The 21,517-nt window shown below is 33.0% G+C and overlaps 1 protein-coding gene across 1 annotated transcript in view; it reads right to left on the bottom strand.

The window, feature by feature from the left end:
• lrp1ba (low density lipoprotein receptor-related protein 1Ba) overlaps window positions 1-21,517 on the bottom strand; it is a gene marked incomplete at its 5' end in the record, with an annotated part of 414,271 nt that overhangs the window by 187,342 nt on the left and 205,412 nt on the right. The window contains 5 exons of the mRNA XM_079807766.1: window positions 6,157-6,306; window positions 10,798-10,892; window positions 11,710-11,884; window positions 13,935-14,162; window positions 17,675-17,806. Coding sequence (XP_079663892.1) covers window positions 6,157-6,306; window positions 10,798-10,892; window positions 11,710-11,884; window positions 13,935-14,162; window positions 17,675-17,806 — 780 coding nt within the window. The remainder of the gene's footprint in view (window positions 1-6,156; window positions 6,307-10,797; window positions 10,893-11,709; window positions 11,885-13,934; window positions 14,163-17,674; window positions 17,807-21,517) is intronic.

Raw genomic sequence — 21,517 nt, 5'->3', positions numbered from 1 at the left:
CATCTAGTATTCCCAGCGCCATAACTTCCGGCGAATAAGGTCAAAATACTGGCGCGATATATAAGATATATATACGTAGATGCCTAATTCGACCGATCCGCGCAGGCATTATTGAGGAATCTATGTATATATCTATGATCGCGCAGGTATTTTGCTTGTATTTTGACCTTATTCGCCGGAAGTGATGGCGAAGGGACGGCTGATGCAGAGCCATAGAAAAAAACGAAATACATTTTTAAATATGGATATTTTTCCTACACAAACGCAACGATTTGCTTCAGAAGGCCTTTATTAACAACCCGGAGCCGCGTGGAGTAGTTATTCGATGGACAGATGCATTTTTTATGGACTTCAAAAACAGAGCAACTATTACTGCCATTATAATGCTTGGATTATCCAGGACATTTTTAATATAACTCAGATTTTATTCGTCTGAAAGAAGAATGTCATATACACCTCGGATGACTTGAGGGTGAGTAAATCATGGGCTAAGTTTCATTTTTGGGTGAACTATCCCTTTAAGCGTAGCTTCAGTTCAGTCTGCCTGTTTGGCTGCTTTTGCTGCACGCTGCTCTGTAACCCACCTCCTCCCCAGCTCCTCCTTAAACTGTGTTTAACTTAATCAATGTCATTATGTTTTCATTAATGCATACTCTTTTCTAAATGGGGGATTTCGCTGCCCTCTCAGTTTAAAAATGGGAGGTTGTCCCCAGAATCTGCTGCTGTTCCCTATTTTGGCTTTTCATGGAGCTCATGAAAAGGATGGGGAATTTAGAACAAAGCCATATCGCCAAATGTACATTTTTGCAAAATATGCCAATAAAAAGTTGACTAAAAGTTTGTCTACGTTGTTTTTGACTTAATGTGGACCTGACTGAACTACTGTCAGAATTTACTAAAGACGCGCAGTTATAAATTAGCTCTGAAAAGGTGTGGACAGGATTATTTTTGTGGCTGACTTTATTACATTTTGTAGGAGTTTCCCTTTAAGGTGCAACATTTATTGGAGGAGCTTATGTAAATTAATCACGCAAGGTGATTTACTAAGGTTTGTGCTCGTCAATCTACTGATGTTTGCGTCATTATTTATCGGCCCAAAAAAGCATGTCTTAAACCAGACGCTACGGGTAGATTCCATTGGTCATTATGGAAATTATCCGGCTGCGTCCGTGTTCATTAATTTGCACGTCCTCAGTAGATCACGCGCAGAACTTTCCACTCCCATCTGCACTTTTATGGAATTGCGCTCTCACGCTTATTTGCCCTAATTAATAAATCTGTTCCCAAATGTACATTTTGTAATGATTTGTGCAGATTAAGTAAACTGAAATGCCAATTTCTTTTGTGGGAAAAAGTAAGTACACCCCTATAGCACCTAAAATTACAGTCGAGTGTAAAATAGCAGATCTTTGGTAAATAGGCTGCACTTTATTTAAAGCTCTGTAAACCGTTAGTCAAGAATTTGGTACCAAGATCGAAAAACAATCTAAACTGAGTCTAAAGGAGCTAAAAACTTTAAATATAAGGGTCGACTTACTTTTTCACAAAAGTCAATTGAATGTACATAGCTATTTTTTGAATGAAAGATTGAAAGTCCAAATGTAATTTTTTATTGTTAAATTATATGTCATTTAGTCATCAGTACGGTTTAAATAAAGTCCAAATGTGTTAAAAATAACTTAATGGGGTGCACTTACTTTTTCACAACACTAAAATGGCTTTTTTCATTATACTTCCTGCAAAAATACCTATATTGTGATTTAAAGGACCTAAAATCATGTCCGTTCGTCCACTGAATTTGTTGACTTTCATTGTACATAAAAGTAAAGTCACTTTTATCCCTCCTTTTCATTCATCACATTAAATACTTCCCAAATAAGGTCCAAAAGTTCTTCAAGTGGAAGACTGAATAGACCGTGTCATATAAAGCAAAATGAAAATGGAAGCGAAGTCATTAATAATTCATTATCTCTTTACTTGTTTCCTTACTCCCGGGACGGCTGGTAAAAAAAAAAAAAACGGGGTTAATTAGACATTAATATTAAACAAACGAGTGCAATATCAAATGGCCATGAGACGAGAACCCAGAAAGTATCGGAAGAGGTTCACTTGTTTCATCTGACAGAACAGAATGTAAAAATAAAGGTGGAAATAAAGTGAGAGACAGAGAAACAATACGTCTTAAAATTACAGTCAGTCCGTTTTTGTCACGGATTTCTCTGCTGTATGATTTCTTGGCTTCCGTCTTGTTTGATTCAATAACTTGTATGTGCCTTCTTATATATGGCTCTACATAACAAGGGAGTTATATACAGCTCCACATAAATGAGGGGAATAAACAGTGTTCGGTGTGGCTAATCAGAGAACGCACTTCTCAACCATCACTCCATTACCAGCGCGTCGCCGCTGTTTGCTGAGATAGTGTTCAGTCTGATTGTATTAGCAGTTGCCAACGTCAGTATCTGATTGTGAGAGACTTTGAGACGATGATAAAGTAGAAGCGAGAACAGGTTGTTCCTCAGGGTTTAATCGAATAATACCTTCCCTTTCGGCATGTTTGGCATTTAAATTGCATTTTATTAAAGTTAGCGATGGACATGGCTGGGAAGATGATTTATCTGCTACAGTCCTTAAGATTCAAGATCTTTTACCTCGGGTTCATAGTACAAAATATTACACAGCCTCTCCTGCTGTGAAATAGGCGTGGGTGGAATAAGCTAAATGAAATGGGTTATAATTTGCATGGCTTTAAAATTACATTGCACAGGAAATGTAATAAAAAAAGTAATAATATATTACACAACCATGTAGTGATGCCTATTGGATATTGCAGTGAATCATATACTGTATGTAAAATACCTGCATACGCAAATGTATAATTGTACATATATTGTATATTTAAAGGAACACTCCACTGTTTTTAAAAAAATAGGCTCATTTTCCAACTCCCCTAGAGTTAAACAGTTGAGTTTTACCATTTTGTAATCCATTCAGCCGATCTCCGGGTCTGGCGGTGGCACTTTTAGCATAGCTTAGCATAGATCATTGAATCTGATTAGACCGTTAGCATCTCGCTCAAAAATGGCCAAAGACTTTCAATATTTTTCCTATTTAAAACTTGACTCTTCTGTAGTTAGATCGTGTACTAAGACCGACGGAAAATTAAAAGTTGTGTGATTTTCTAGGCCGATATGGCTAGGAACTATACTCTCTAGCCTGAAAATAGGCTAACTTCCGTCAACATAACCAACACAGGGGTTAACACACATAACCAACACACGACAACCTTGCACAGGGGCCACTTGTGCTGGGGCCAATTTTTCATTTTACGTTGGTCTTAGTACATGATATAACTACAGAAGAGTCAGGTTTTAAATATGAAAAATATTGAAAGTCTTTGGTCATTTTTGAGCGAGATGCTAACGGTCTAATCAGATTCAATGATCTATGCTAAGCTATGCTAAAAGTGCTACCGCCAGACCCGGAGATCGGCTGAATAGATTCAAAAACGGTAAAACTCAACTGTTTAACTCCAGGGAAAAAGTGGAGTGTTCCTTTAAACATTCCAAAATATAATTGGATGTTACATTTCAAGCCATTGTAAAAAAAAATATATATATAAATAAAAAAAAAACACAGCCCCATGATCCAATATCTACCCAAAAAACAGATGAATTTCTATCTATCAGAATACCACCAGAAACCTCAAAATGTATTTGCTAGGCCTAATTAAAATGCTTCTAGATCTTCTCTCCCTGGGAAGTCAGGACGTTTTAGCTCCTGAAAGCTGAAGGTGAGATATTTCAAACAGCAGAATTGATGTCTTTAGCTGATAATCCTCTGGTTTTGAAGCAGCTGTTTCACTCATAAACAGATTAACGTCAGATTAATGATGAAAGATGGGCACCATGCTCCCAGGACCCTTTTCAACAGTTACGCACCAGGTCAGAAGAAATTAAATCACGAAAACAAGAAGGGCAAATGGGCAAGTGCTTCATTGAGTTTCTTTATGTGAGAGAAATACAATGAAATTGAAACAATATGCTCTCAGCAAAAAAATACAAATAATAATATTTTTTATAAATAGTTATACTTTTTTCTTTAAAGACGCTATGAAATTCAAACTGACCCTTTATACTTTCATAATAAATATACGTAATCTTATTGTGCATAATACATCAGCACACTTTACAGAGAGAGAAAAATGTTTATATAATTTTGTATGAAAATATAACATTTTCCACCTTTGAAATGCTCTTTTGCTAGCCATTTTGCCCTCATTTATGGTAGAATAAACTAGTAAAACCTTAAAGTTTAGTTCCATTAGTTAATCTTAGAGTTAATGTTAATTTCAAATTTGACTAATAGATTACTAAAATGTTAATACTATTTAATACAACTGATCTAACATGAACTAACAATGAACCGTTGCATTTTTATTAACTAACATTAACAATGATTAATAAATTTAACAAATGCATTGCTCATTGTTTGTTCATGTATTAACTAATGTTAACTAATGGAACCTTAGTGTAAAGTGTCAATAAACCAATCAGAGTGGCCTTGTAACATCCTGAAGGGGTTTATATTAACAAAAAAAGTAAAAAGAAGCCAAAACAAAAACAAAAAAACAAACAAGCAAAGCTAAAGTAAAGCAAAGTAAAGCAAAACGAAAGAAAAACGAAAGCAAAACAAAAGCAAAGCAACAAAAATAAAATAAAGAAAACCCAAAGCAAAACAAAAATTCAAGAAAAAACAAAACAAAACAATAGTTCTGTCAGGATCACTATCGTCAAAGTGATAGATAATTAGCATATCATTTAGTTTGGCGGTATGGTTCTGTTCTGGGCAAGAACTCCCTGCGCATCCAGCAGCCTAGCATGGATAAGAGCAGGGAGAGCAGTGATAAACCCCCCTTGGGTAAACTGAACAGAAGCAATAATGTATTGCAGATAGCATTGTCAATATTAAAATGTACAACATAATTCGGGAATTTAGTCTGATTCAGGGGGAATCAGAATGCCAAATCCTGACTGACGAGAGGAGGAGCTGGGGATGGAGGAGGGTAATAAGCTCCGGAGAAATGTGATAGCTGCTGATAATACTGAAGGAGCTTATATATGTATGCTGTGATGTATTCCTATAGGTAGACGTGATCAGCTGATGCGAGCTGACTAACATTACCTGCCAGAACTGACGCTATACGCTTGATTAAAGCAGAGCAAAACAAAAGCAAAGCAAAGCAAAACAAAAAATCAAGAAAAAGCAAAGCAAAACAAAAAAAGTAAAACAAAATAAATAGCAAAGCAAAAGCAAAGGGGGAAAAAACTAAATAAAAAACAAAACAAAAGCAAAGAAACATCTAGCTATTTAAAAATATTTTTTTTAATAAATTTGACCACAGATTGACCAATCAAGTATTCCAGAAGTATCACAAAAATATAATTTCCCAACATATCTTCACTTCTTATAGGTCCAACCAAATGCAGAAGAGTAAAATCAAGTCTTGCATCGTTTTGCATTATTGGATGGCTGGATTTTCACTTAGAAATAAGCCGCATTACACATGTTAAATGAGTTGAACACCATTTTACATTTGCTCATTTAGCAGACATTTTTTACAGAGAAGATGAGGAACATCAAACCTTTACTGTCAATAATTTTCATTCGCACCTGCTATATGAATAAATGTAAAAGTCATAATAAATCTTTAGGATTTGTACTGAAAGCCAACCGTGAGTCACAAGGCACACATAAGACGACAGAACAAATTAATATCTGTCTTTGGCCAAGTCTCAAAACCGGCAGAGCTGCTACAATCAGCAAACACAGCTGTGACATCAAAAGTTGTAAGTCATCAAAGTTCAAGAAAAAAACCCCATGTCAGAACATGAATAGTGCAATTCAAACCCTTTGGAAACAACAATCTCCCTCAATTGATTTGTAATTGCAGTGTACTAAAACAGCTCCACAATTGGGCTTTAACAAAAACCCTGGAGCCCACATTCAACATAAAAAGTATTCCTTATCTCTCATACGCCGCTGTTTAGAAACCATTTATACTGTCTATCACCATACTAATTAAATAGCTCCATTATTTGCTTGGTTATAATTAACCTTACTAAATTAATGCTGATGAAAACAGCCTTCACTCACCCATCACTGCTAATGCCATGGCTTTCCGTAGCTCTTTTTTCAAGCTGTCAATCACATCCAGGCCACTCCCATCCAGGTTACATCTATTAATGGTTCCATTTCCGGAACTTATCCAGTACAGCTTGTTGGCCGAGTAGTCAATCGACAACCCTAAAAAGCACAAAGATGATGTGACAACATTTAAAGGGATTGCTTATTCAAAAATGCTAATATGCTGTTCATATAAACATAATTATTGTTCTGTGGAACGTTATATTACTCAAAAAGTATGTTTCCACCAAATTAAGTACCCTAATCTATGGTGTTTGCAAATGAAAGACAAAACACAACAGAGCAAAGACAAAACAAAACAAAACAAAAAACAGGCTACTTTATGGTGTTTGCAAATGAAAGACAAAACCCAACAGAGCAAAGCCAAAACAAAACAAAACCAAACAAAAAACAGCTACTCTATGGTGTTTGCAAATTAAAGACAAAACCTAACAAAGCAAAGCCAAAACAAAACAAAATCAAACAAAAAACGGCTACTCTATGGTGTTTGCAAATGAAAGCAAAAAAAAAACAAAAAAAACAAAAAAAAAAACAGCTACTTTATGGTGTTTGCACATTAAAGCCAAAACACAAAAAAGCAAAGCCAAAACAATATAAAACAAAAAACAGCTACTCTATGGTTTTTGCAAATGAAAGACAAAACACAACAGAGCAAAGCCAAAACAAAACAAAAACAGCTACTCTATGGTGTTTGCAAATGAAAGACAAAACACAACAAAGCAAAGCCAAAACAAAACAAAAACAAACAAAAACAGCTACTATATTGTGTTTGCAAATGAAAGACAAACCACAACAAAGCAAAGCCAAAACAAAACAAAACCAAACAAAAAACAGCTACTCTATGGTGTTTGCAAATGAAAGCCAAAAAACAAAAAAAAACAAAAAAAAAACAGCTACTTTTTGGTGTTTGCACATTAAAGCCAAAACACAAAAAAGCAAAGCCAAAACAAAATAAAACAAAAAAAAGCTACTCTATGGTTTTTGTATATGAAAGACAAAACACAACAGAGCAAAGCCAAAACAAAACAAAAACAAACAAAAACAGCTACTATATTGTGTTTGCAAATGAAAGACAAAACACAACAAAGCAAAGCCAAAACAAAACCAAACAAAAAACAGCTACTCTATGGTGTTTGCAAATGAAAGCCAAAACAAAACAGAGCAAAGCCAAAACAAAACAAAACAAAAAACAGCTACTCTATAGTGTTTGCAAATTAAAGACAAAACACAACAAAGCAAAGCCATAACAGATAGTGTTGCTAATGCCTTAGTGTATTGTTTGCAAATGAAAAACAAAACAAAACAGAGCAAAGCAAAAAGACTAAAACACAACAAAGTGAAGCAAAGCAACAAAACAACAACACAACACAAAACAACCTAATAAAATGTCAAATATACATTTTCAAATATATTAAAAAAGAAAACGATTATTTATTTATGATTCCGATTATTAGTATTTATGATCAAATAAACAAAGCCTTGAGAGAGAAAATCAACAATCAGACAATATGGGTTTAGAATAATGCAAATTATAACCATTTTCATTTTACGGTGAATATTCCTTAAACTTGACGCTCAAGAGTAAATAAAATGATCCAAAAATGTATTATTTGACCTTATCATGTTTCTGTTAAACATAGCTGATTTAAATAACAAAGAATTGAAAATTGTTTCATCTCATGAATATCAACACACATCGTACAAAATGTGTCTGGTTATTTGAAATCTGCAATTTCCCCTATGGCAAAGCATGTTTATTTGTGGCAGCGCATAAATAGTGTACAAAAAGGTTGTTTTCTGTTTTTATTTCCTTCATTCTCAATAATCCTTCCTTCACATCATAATGATAACCGCTGTTACTTAAGATTTGGCTCAGGCCATAATCACACTTACTGGGAGTGAAGGATATTTTTGTTTTAATTATGAGTCGAGGGGAGAACAGGGAACATCTCAGAGAGCTCTAACAATAATACCGTGGGCTACTTCTCAGACCAAATTACTATAGATATAATGATTTCAAAAGACACGGCCTAGAGGAAGGAGAGTTAATGGTGCTCTTATTCTCACAGTAATAATCTCTCTCTTACAGTATGTGCATGTACACATGGCCATGTAATTTTGCTAATGTTGAATAGATTGTTTTAAACAGAAACAATAGCTTTATTAAATCTTTTTGCAAATGAAAACAGCACAGAGAAAACCTAAAATCAAAGCAAAGAAAGGTTAAAAAAAACAGCTAGTGTTGCTAATGCTTTGGTTTATTGTGTTTGCAAATGAAAGACAAAGCAAAACAGAGCAAAGCAAAGCAAAAACAAAACAAAAAGAAAAGAAAAAAACAGTGACTCAATGGTTTTTGCAAATGAATGATGATACACAACAAAGCGAAACAAAATAAAACAGCTATTCTATGGGGTTTGTAAATGAAAGACAAAACACAACAAAGCAAAACAAAACAAAAAAACAAAACAGCTATTCTATGGTGTTTGTAAATGAAAGACAAAACACAACAAAGCAAAACAAAACAAAACAAAACAAAACAGCTATTCTATGGGGTTTGTAAATGAAAGACAAAACACAACAAAGCAAAACAAAACAAAAAAACAAAACAGCTATTCTATGGTGTTTGTAAATGAAAGACAAAACACAACAAAGCAAAACAAAGCAAAACAAAACAAAACAACTATTCTATGGGGTTTGTAAATTAAAGACAAAACAACAAAGCAAAGCAAATCAGAAACAAAGCAGGGCAAAACAAAAAGAAAAAAACATCAAAGCAAAATAAAACAAAACAGTGACTATGGTGGTTGCAAATGAAAGACAAAAAGCAAAAATAAAACAAAATAGCTATTGTATGGGGTTTGTAACTTAAAGACAACACAACAAAGCAGAGCAAATCAGAAACAAAGCAGAGCAAAACAAAACAAAACAAAACAGTGACATGGTGGTTGCAAATGAAAGACAAAACAAAGCAAAGCAAAGCAAAAATAAACAAAACAAGACAAAACAAAGCAGAGCAAATCAGAAACAAAGCAGGGCAAAACAAAACAAAACAAAACAAACAAAAAAACATCTAGTGTTGCTAATGCCTTAATTGTGTTTGCAAATGGAAAACAAAACAAAAATAAGCTAGTGTTGCTAGTTTATTGTTTTTGCAAATAATAACAAAAAACAAAACAGCGATTATGGTGTTTGTAAATGAAAGACAAAACACAACAAAGCAGATCAAATCAGAAACAAAGCAGAGCAAAACAAAACAAAACAAAAGAAAAAACAACAACAAAACAAAACAGTGACTTGGTGGTTGCAAATAAAAAGACAAAACAAAACAAAGCAAAGCAAAAATAAAACAAAACAACCAGAGCAAATCAGAAACAAAGCAGAGCAAAACAAAACAAAACAAAACAAACAAAAATACAGTTAGTGTTGCTAATGCCTTAGTTGTGTTTGCAAATGGAAAACAAAACTCTATGGTGCACGATTCTGTGGGGTTTGTAAATTAAAGACAAAACAACAAAGCAAAGCAAATCCGAAACAAAGCAGGGCAAAACAAACAAAGCAAAAGAAAAAAAACATCAAAGCAAAATAAAACAAAACAGACACTATGGTGGTTGCAAATGAAAGACAAAACAAAACAAAAATAAAACAAAACAAAATAGCTATTCTATGGGGTTTGTAAATTAAAGACAAAACACAACAAAGCAGAGCAAAACAAAACAAAGCAAAAGAAAAGAAAAAACAACAAAGCGAAACAAAACAAAACAGTGAATATGGTGGTTGCAAATGAAAGACAAAACAAAACAAAGCAAAAAAAATAAAACAAAACAGCTATTATATGGTGTTTGTAAATGAAAGACAAAACACAACAAAGCAGAGCAAATCAGAAACAAAGCAGAGCAAAACAAAACAACAAAAAAGCAAAACAAAACAGTGACTATGGTGGTTGCAAATGAAAGACAAAACAAAGCAAAGCAAAGCAAACATAAAACAAAACAACCAGAGCAAATCAGAAACAAAGCAGAGCAAAACAAAACAAACAAAAAAGCAGCAAATGAAAAACAAAACAAATGAAATGCAAATGAAAAACAAAACAGATAATCTAATGTGTTTACAAAACAAAAAAAAACACTAAAAAACAAACTAGCTAGTGTTGTTAAAGCCTTGCTCTATGTTGTTTTCAAATGAAAAACAAAGCAAAGCAAAACAAAGCAAAGCGCAGCTAGTGCAACGATCTAAAACAGAGCTAGAGGAACAGAAAAAAACAGCCTTTTAGTTCAACAATAGCTCTGTTACAAAACCAAATAACCTGCTTTGCTGTGTACACAGGCAGCCCCCTTCAAAACTAACATTAAACTAAAGTGCTCTACATGGGTAGCAACTTTTGTTTGTGTCTATTTATGCAGCAGCAGCATATCCAACATGCTCACAGCAGCACGCCTGTGTATCTATCAGCAGTAGCAAGTCCATACTTGCTCAGTAGCAGCAGCAGCAGGAGCCGTAATTAGTTTGCCAATCTGGCAGTGCATCCACGATGCCTTAAAATACTGTCTAAGTAGGCAGCTCACTACTTTAGGCTTTGGAACTTGGATTTACCGACAGGCTCCTTCTGGTTCTGGTGCAAAATCTTGATGTTACTGCCGTCCATGTTGGCCATATTGATCGTGCCACCATCCATCCAGAACATCTTCCTGTAGACCACAACAAAACAAGATGCGTTCAGAGAGATGGATGAGTCTTCAAGATGAAGGAATGTGACCCGCGTGAAGGTCGGGGAGGTAGAAAAGAACTCTATCTTCACAATCACCACAGAGCACAAAACAATCAAATAAAGCTGTCTCTATCTCCTTCATACATCTTGATAGCGCGCATGAACCCACCTGACGGATGACTTTCAGAAATGTCGACAGGGTCGGAAGCTAAAACCAGCAGACAGCTGGCGGAGAATAATGTGACCCGAGGGGCGCAGATCGCGAGAGATATCGAGGAACAGAATAGAACAGCATGCCCACTGTACCGTGCTTCAAATCCATCACTGGATTACAGAATTGCGCCGTATTAAATCTCATGCAAACAATTGTGAGGAACTGGCTCCATTTTTAATTAGGTTGCATGTCTGGAATCATAATGCATGCTAATTAAAGAGCTGTCACCGACTAGTCCAACAAGGGTAAGATAAATTTGCATTTCTGATTGGCTGACAAGCAGTTTGGCATCGTTAAGGAGTTTCCATGGCTATATAACAATTTGTCAGTCTTAATCAACTCCGAGAAAATGACTCTAATAACTTTAGTTAATTGTGCACACTGAATATAAACAGAGACCTGTTCAGTAATTAGCTTTCTAACTGATGTATCTTACACGCAGCGCTGAAGGTAACGAAAGGTGACATTTCGACGGAAGTGTGCAATTACTTATTAATAAAAATACGATGGCAATATTTCACGACACGGAGGCCCATACCTTCTCCATTACTGTTAATTGTTAGCGTGGTTTTTGCTACGTTACCCTTTAGACGGATGCAGGACGAGACACTTGGGCTTGTCCATGCCATGAACGACGGTGGTTTTAAGAGATCCGTCAAGACGGGCGACGTTTATGTGGGTCTCATCGTTGTCTGAGCTCATCCAGTACATGTTTCTGGACAGCCAATCAATAGCCAGGCCACGGACATTGGATAGATCTGTAAATACAGATATTATCAATAATTAATGTGCATTTCTCATCACATTCAACAGTATAACAGTAAAAATAATACATGTATATAAGTGCATTTTTTTTTTATTAAAAAGTTAAAGAAGAACAATGTAAAGAAGAAATGGAACATAATAATGAATAAATTAAATAAAAAAATATATACACACACACACACACACACACACACACAGATGTAATGAACAAAGAAAATAATGGGAAATAATAAAACATTTATAAAAAATAATAAAATAATAAAAAATATAATCAATGAATAATCTACATAATCTACTCCTTCCATAAAATGTTTTAACAATAAAACAAACAATATAATATAATATAATATATGAATTGATTAATAATATAATATAATATAAATATATATATATATATATATATATATATATATATATATATATATATATATATATATATATATATATATATATATATATATATATATATATATATATATATATATATATATATATATATTATATATATATATATTAATATATATATATATATATATATATATATATATATATATTATATATATATATATTAATAATCAATATAATTAAACTTTTATTTTGGATGCGATTAGACTGCACTAAATATAATTAACATCATAACATAACAACATACATAACATAACATAACATAACATAACATAACATAACATAACATAATAATTAATATAATATATAACATAATATAATATAATATAATATATAATTAATATAATATAATACAATATAATATAATTAATTAATATAATAATATAATATAATTAATATAATATAATTAATATAATATAATATCATATAATTCATATAATATAATATAATATAATATAATATAATATAATATAATATAATATAATATAATATAATATAATTTAATATAATTTAATATAATATAATATAATTAATATATAATATAATATAATAATTAATATAATATAATATAATTCATTAATATAATATAATATAATTCATATAATATAATTCATATAATATAATATATAATATAACCAAATTGATCAACCGTGATTAATCGCATCCAAAATAAAAGTTTGTTTACATAATATGTGTGTGTGTGTGTGTGTGTGTGTGTGTGTGTGTGTGTGTGTGTGTGTGTGTGTGTGTGTGTGTGTGTGTGTGTGTGTGTGTGTGTGTGTGTGTGTGTGTGTGTGTGTGTGTGTGTGTGTGTGTGTGTGTGTGTGTGTTCGGTGTATAATTATTATGTATATAAATACAAACTCTATCATGTATATATTTAAGAAATATTTCCATGTATATACTGTATATATATTTATATAATTTATATTATATATAAATATTAGTGCTGGGCAATCGATTAGTCACGATTAATCACATCCACTATGCTAATTATTTTGTATATATAAATACACACACATGTTTATATTTAAGAAAAAAATATATATTTATATATTTATGTATGTATGTTCATATTGATATACAAGATAAGTTATATAAATATATATACAGTATATACATGCAAATATTCTGTAAATATAAACATGCATGCGTGCATTTATATTTATATAATAATTATATACAGTACACACATATATTATGTAAACACAAACTTTCATAGTGGATGCGATTATTCGCGATTAATCTTTTGCCCAGCATTAATACATATAAATATTTTATATATAAATATAACACATTTTTCTTACATATATACATGCATGTGTGTGTATTTATAAATGCATAATAATTATACATAGTACACACACATATATTATGTATACACAAACTTTCATATTGGATGCGATTAATCGTGATTAATCGATTCGACAGCACTAAATCAAAGGAATATAATATAATGCTCATGTTAATAAAACAAGCTGTTAATTGTGAATACTTGCAGATCTCTTTTAAATAAGGTATAATGTAATACAAGTTTTTCAATGTAAAGACATATTTGACTCGATTAATAAAAGTAGGAAAATTAAAAGCAATTCGAACTGTGTGAAGATGTAACTGGTAAAATGTACAGCAATGTACCTCCAGACATGATTGTTTCGAGTTTGGTTCCATTAATGAATGCCCGTTTTATAGTTCGGGTCTTCACGTCGGCCCAGTATATCCTCTCGTCTATGGCATCGTAATCCATGGCAGAGACGTCATCGATATCGGGTACGGTGAGGGCCATGATGACGTTGAGGTACGGGTTGTCTATGTCCACTCCTCGAATCTCGGATCTCCGAGCGTACAACAGAAATTTCTTCACAACTGTTGAGGGACATAAATATATCATTCAATTCAAACTCATTCCCAATTTAATTCAGTTTCTAGCATCTCCGGGAGTGAAAAATATGACCTAAATCAGTTAACGGGACAAATATAATAAGGGGAATTGAGTGTCCTTACAAAGGCAGCGCTATAAAGACATAAAGCTCAAAGGACTCATACTGTAAATTCTCCTTTCTTGACCTCCAGAGAGATCTCTGGGGCAGCCGTTAGAGAGAGATCTCCATTTCAGTCTGTAATGAGTTTAGGTAGGTCACGTAAGTCTCCTGATACACGCTATAATTATTCCAATATCAGACATTCTGCTTTATATCAAGTCCATTCAATTGGATCACACAGTTTTATGAAGAAACCTATACTGTAACTTCAGCCTCGCTGAAGAATCAGTGTGTGTGAATTCGTCTTGCCCAAAATGCCCACCTATCAATGCATTCATGTGAAAAAGTGGGATTAAAAATAGGTTTTGGGTCCAAAAATCAATTCTGTACATTAGGCCATGTAAAAAGACCTGGAAGACCATTCATTTTAATATCAATTAAAACAACTATTTGGGCAAGAAAAAGATAAATACTCCCTGCTATTTTTTTTTATTTTTTATTAGAATATTGTGAAAAGGTTCAATATTGAAGACACCTGGCGCCACACTCTAATCAGCTAATGAACTCAAAACACCTGCAAAGGCCTTTAAATGGTCTCTCAGTCTAGTTCTGTAGGCTACACAATCATGGGGAAGACTGCTGACCAGACAGTTGTCCAAAAGACGACCATTGACACCTTGCACAAGGAGAGCATGACACAAAAGGTCATTGCAAAAGAGGCTGGCTGTTCACTGAGCTCTGTGTCCAAGCACATTAATAGAGAGACGAAGGGAAGGAAAAGATGTGGTAGAAAAAAGTGTACAAGCAATAGGGATAACCGCACCCTGGAGAGGATTGTGAAACAAAACCCTTTCAAAAATGTGGGTGAGATTCACAAAGAGTGGACTGCAGCTGGAGTCAGTGCTTCAAGAACCACTACGCACAGACGTATGCAAGATATGGGTTTCAGCTGTCGCATTCCTTGTGTCAAGCCACTCTTGAACAACAGACAGCGTCAGAAGCGTCTTGCCTGGGCTAAAGACAAAAAGGACTGGACTGCTGCAAAGTGGTCCAAAGTTATGTTCTCTGATGAAAGTAAATTTAGCATTTCCTTTGGAAATCAGGGTCCCAGAGTCTGGAGGAAGAGAGGAGAGGAACACAATCCACGTTGCTTGAGGTCCAGTGTAAAGTTTCCACAGTCAGTGATGGTTTGGGGTGCCATGTCATCTGCTGGTGTTGGTCCACTGTGTTTTCTGAGGTCCAAGGTCAATGCAGCCGTATACCAGGAAGTTTTAGAGCACTTCATGCTTCCTGCTGCTGACCAACTTTAGGAGATGCAGATTTCATTTTCCAACAGGACTTGGCACCTGCACACAGTGACTGGTTTAAGGACCATGGTATCCCTGTTCTTAATTGGCCAGCAAACTCACCTGACCTTAACCCCATAGAAAATCTATGGGGGTTTGTGTAGAGGAAGATGTGATATGCCAGACCCAACAATGCAGAAGAGCTGAAGGTCACTATCAGAGCAACCTGGGCTCTCATAACACCTGAGCAGAGCCACAGACTGATCGACTCATGCCACGCCGCATTGCTGCAGTAATTCAGGCAAAAGGAGCCCCAACTAAGTATTGAGTGCTGGACATGCTCATACTTTTCAGTTGGCCAAGATTTTGAAAAATTCTTTCTTTGTATTGGTCTTAAGTAATATTCTAATTTTCTGAAATACTGAATTTGGGATTTTCCTTAGTTGTCAGTTATAATCATCAAAATTAAAAGAAATAAACATTTGAAGTATATCAGTCTGTGTGTAATGAATGAATATAATATACAAATTCACTTTTTTTATGGAATTAGTGAATTAAATCAACTTTTTGATGATATTCTAATTATATGACCAGCACCTGTATATTAAGGGTATAATGGTACATGTATTTGCCCCAAACCACCAAACGACGAATACAGTCAGTCACAGGCAAAGGTGTCAAAAGTATTCACATCCATTACTCAGGTATAAGTATAGATAAAATATTGTTGGTTTAACTTAAAAAAGTAAGTTCCCTGGTTGCCTTAAAATTTGGAGTTCATTGAAATAAAACATTTGAGTTAATACAATGAACGGAATTGGTTTAATAAATAGAAACTCAAAATATTATTGTATCTGAACCACATAAATAAATAAAAAAAATGTTGTGATAACTCATGAAAATAGCACAATTTGGCATGTTTTACTGCATTGTTACAAATAAATCACACATTTACGCAATATGCTTACATAATCGTTTAATAATATTTGAATAAAGGGTGATGTCGATTCTCAAAAATGGTCATTGTATAATTTCAATGAACTCAAAATTTTAAGGTAACTTACTTTTTATATATTTTTTTTTTTACAATGTAGGTTTTAACCTCTAAAGCTCTGAGACTATTTTTGGGGATTTCCGCCTGGATTTGGCCTCCCTAAATTGAAAAGCTTCCCATACCCACATACAGTGGTCTAAATACTAGGGCTTTCAAAAGATTAATCGCGATTAATCGCATCCAAAATAAAAGTTTGTGTTTACATAATATATGTGTGTGTACTCTGTTAATTATTATTTATATATAAATACACACACAAGCATGTATATATTTAAGAAAAAAAATGTATTTTTATATATAAAACATTTATATTTATATATTATAGATTATATAAATGTATATACAGTATATACATGCAAATATTTCTTAAATATATACATGAATGTGTGTGTATTATATATAAATAATAATTAACAGAGTACACACACACACATATATTATGTAAACACAAACTTTTATTTTGGATGCGATTAATCGCGATCAATCTTTTGACAGCCCTACTAAATACACAATGTTGGTGTCATTTTACAGGAAACCCTTTGAAGTTTCATAAACCACTGCTAAAAGTGATAAACATGTAAGTATGTGTGTTGTCTGAGCTGTAATGAGCCTCGGAACACCTGGGATATTTGTACTTTTTGAATAAATTGTGCCTGGAGTCACATCTGCCTGTTATATCCTGTGTTTTATATCATATAATACACGAATGGGTAGGTTTAGGGATGGGATGGGGTTGGGTTACATGTTCAAACGTGTCTAAATAGCGTAAATAAAATAAATGTAAATAAAATAAATGTAAATAAAATGATCCTGGCTGATTAAATTGAGAATCACGCTCCAAAATCATAACCCAATATAATTTCATCATGACAATAACATTCCCATGCCCAACTCGTCTCTGTATGACGGCAAAGGTTTCTCATCGAAATCAATAAAGCACCCCGCGCGTCAAAATATGACGTCTGGATATCTATACATGGCAGGGTTTTGGGTGTGTGGGCCAAACGTGTCTTGTAAAAAGGGATATCTACAGCCCAGAAGACAGCTTGAGCTCACCTTGGCAGGTTCGGTTGTTGGCCGACAGTTTCATGAGATGTGGACAGGAGCAAGACGCAGATCCATTATAATTTATAAGACAGAGGTGAGAACATGGACCCCTTCCCTTGTTACCATCACATGGATTGGGAGCTGAAAAGAGATGAAAAAAGCATTAATAAAAGAATATCAGGGTATACATTGTGCATACGTTACATTTATATTTCATTCTCCTGGCTAATGATTGATCTGTGAGTCTTTTAGGATTTCTTTAACTAGTTATTATGCGATGCGGCTTGCATCTATGCACATACACCTGAAAACCAAAAGAACTCTGCTTAACAAGTGGAATATGCTGTGCTGAGTAATTAGGCTCCTTATTCCCTACCCAACAATCCCAGGGTTTGTTCTTGCTCAGAGCAAGGTTGTTACTCCACAGCTCTAAATGGGACCGTAAAACACATACGTAACTAAAAAATGCATAAACAAGTCCATAAAAAGCAGTCGTTTCAGGCCTAATGAATACAGTAATCTCTATGTCACTCTCGCTAAGCTGTTCTGACACATGAAAACCGATAGAGATGCAGGCCAGCCTTTTCAAACGCAGACGGGTAATGAAAACAGACACAGAACAGACATCCTGCGCTAAAAACAAAATCCCAAAACAGAATAAAAGCAGGTGCTAAGCCACAGGACAGAAAAAACAGAGAGTGGAAGTGAAAAAAGGAAGGAAAATTATTAGAAATGGTTCCGTCTGAAAATCATTAATTTTATTAAATGTATTAATTCACTGTTAACTAGAAAAATAAAAAATGTTATTTAAAAATAAAATTACAGAATGTTTGTGAACTTTCAAAATAAAAATAATGATACATTTTGTTTATATAGCACCTTTCAGACATAAAAGGCAGTTCAAAGAGCTTCAAATGTCTAACAAATTTTAACAAAACAAACAAAGATGAGACATGCCTAAAAAAACAACAACAAAACGGGAGAAACAAAAGCAACAAGAACAAAAAATAAAAGTAAAACAATTACTAGCACAACACACCACATACAAAACAGAGTAAATCACGTGCTAAGCCACAGGAGAAACATTAAAAAAGATATATATTTTAGCCTGGGTTCTAGATGCATAATATTTGGGATAATAATAATAATAATAAAAATACATTTTATTTATTTAGCACCTTTCAGTGCTTCAGATGTCAAACACTTTAACAAAATAAATAAAGATGAGACAAGCCTTAAAACAGCAACAAAACAAACAAAACGAAAGCAACAAGAACAAAAAATAAAAGCAAAAATAAAAAATACAGCACTATAAACAAGATCACAAAACAAAATAAATCTGGGGCCTATACCATGAAGCCGTGAAACAGTCTGGCTTTAGCGTATTTATAATAATAATTTAGCATGATTTAGATATTATTTATGTAATGCTTGTACATTATGTAATGTAATTATTAAGCACTTTAAATAAATATTTGTTTATATTAAATAAATATAAATATATAAATAAGCATTAGAATCAATAGATAAAGCAATAGCCTAAAAATGATTACTTGTGAGCTTAAATGTTAAATTCTTTCAATACCTATATCAACTATATAACCTAACTTCACAAGATTTTTTCTTATATTTGTCCTCTTTCATAAACAGCAAATTCTTAATATTTTTCAATCTCGTAATTTTCTACAGAAGTGAGAAATGAATCTCGCTGCTTCTCTCATGAGAAATCTCAGTTTCACTGATCCACAGCATGTGATTGGCTGTTCACTACTGATGTCACACCTAATCTCCTAAACTCTATATGTAGTACTGGCTATTAACTTGAATAATTACTTAAAAAAACATTGAAGAATTTTATTTAATACAATTGTAAAAAAATATTTAAAAAAATACGTTTTAGCCTGGGTTCTAGATGCATAATGTTTGGGGAAATAATAATAATAATAATAATAATAATAATAATAATAATAATAATAATAATAATAATAATAATAATAATAATAATAATAATATTATATTTTATTTATTTAGCACCTTTCAATGCTTCAAAGGTCAAACACTTCAACAACATAATTAAAGATGAGAAAAGCTTTTAAACAAATTAAAAGCAACACGAAAAAAATTTAATAAAAGCAAAAATAAAAACTCCAGCACTATAAACAAGATCACAAAACAAAATAAAGCAGGTGTTAAGCCGCAGGACAAACAGCCAAGAGCAGAAACAAACAAAAAAGTTAGAAAAAATATTAGAAATGGTTCAGTCTAAAGCTCATCAATTTGATTAAATACATTAATTATTTAATTATTAGCCTGGGTTCTAGATGCATAATGTTTGGGGAAATAATATTTTTTATTTATTTAGCACCTTTCAGTGCTTCAAACACTTAAATAAAGTGCAAAATAAATAAAGATGAGACAAGCCTTAAACAACAACAAAACAAACTAAACTAAAGCAACAAGAACAAAAAATAAAAGCAAAAATAAAAACTCCAGCACTATAAACAAGATCACAAAACAAAATAAATCAGGTGTTAAGCCGCAGGACAAACAATAAGAAACACAGAAAGTGAGAAAAACGATTATAAATGTTTCAATCTAAAAAAGCTAACTTTTGGCTTAAAAAACACACATTTCTGTGAAGTACATTTCAAAACAGCCTGGTTCAAAGCTACAGACGAGTCTAAATATATTATTCTAAAAATGATTCACTCAAGGAGATTCGCTTTCATCATCATTCTCAAGGACTGTATGCAGTCAAAGGTTTTTTCACTACTTCAAATCGACTCCTTCACACATCTGCGCGGCGTATCCCTCCATCCAAACTGTAGGTTTATAGCTGCCAATCACAATCTGGAACACTGTGTGAACATTTCCGCCAGCCCATTATGAGTGTTTATCTGGAGTCATAAGTTAACAAAGAGCCTCTTAGCGCCATTAAGGGTGTAATTTTGCTTTGGTGGATGATGCCAAGCTCGATGTGTTGACAGAAGGCTGATTCTTCCACATCTGGCAGATGCACACCCAAGGGAAAAGATGCTGGACAGCCATCATGGGCTGATTCGATTGTGTTTTATTTATGGGGCGTTTTTTGGCACTTCTTTTGTGCTTCATTGCCCAAACGGTGAACAAATTCTATTAGGCTGATTAAAATGGGCTACAGAAGGAGGGACAGATTTCGTGGCATCTTCAGGGTTGACTGAACGGATGCATGCTACAAGAAATTACCACCCAGTACGCACTAGAAACCAGTTAAAACACCCTAGCAACCCTCGAAAAACACTCTGAAGACATTAGAGACTGTTTTAGCATCATGGAGTTGAATTTTTGCTTGGATATGCAGTCGCAGTTTTTCATTAAATGTAAATAAACTAATAAATAAATAAATTTATTCCGTGTTTTGCAGCATCTTATAGGAATAGAGAAACAAAAAAACAACAAAAGAAATAAGAAAAAAAATTAAAAATTAAACTGAACAAAACAAACACCAAAACACATTAAATAAATAAATAAATAAATAAATAAATAAATAAATAAATAAATAAATAAATAAATAAATAAATAAATAAATAAATAAATAAATAAATAAATAAATAAATAAATAAATAAATAAATAAATAAATAAATAAATAAATAAATAAATAAATAAATAAATAAATAAATAAATAAATAAATAAATAAATAAATAAATAAATAGTTTTTGCAGCATCATTTCATATTTTTAATTTCTTTGAAAAAATATTAAACAAAACAAAAATACGCAGATATTTTTCTAAGGAAAATAAAAAGGGTTTTTTGGTTCTTGTTTGGTAGTTTACTTTTTTTTGGTTCTAACTAGAATCTTTGTTTGCAAAA

Source organism: Gobio gobio (assembly GCF_949357685.1).
Source record: "Gobio gobio genome assembly, chromosome: 24".
NCBI lineage: Eukaryota > Metazoa > Chordata > Actinopteri > Cypriniformes > Gobionidae > Gobio > Gobio gobio.
The sequence above is the reverse complement of the archived record's forward strand: the minus strand, read 5'-3'. Positions and strand labels throughout refer to the sequence as shown.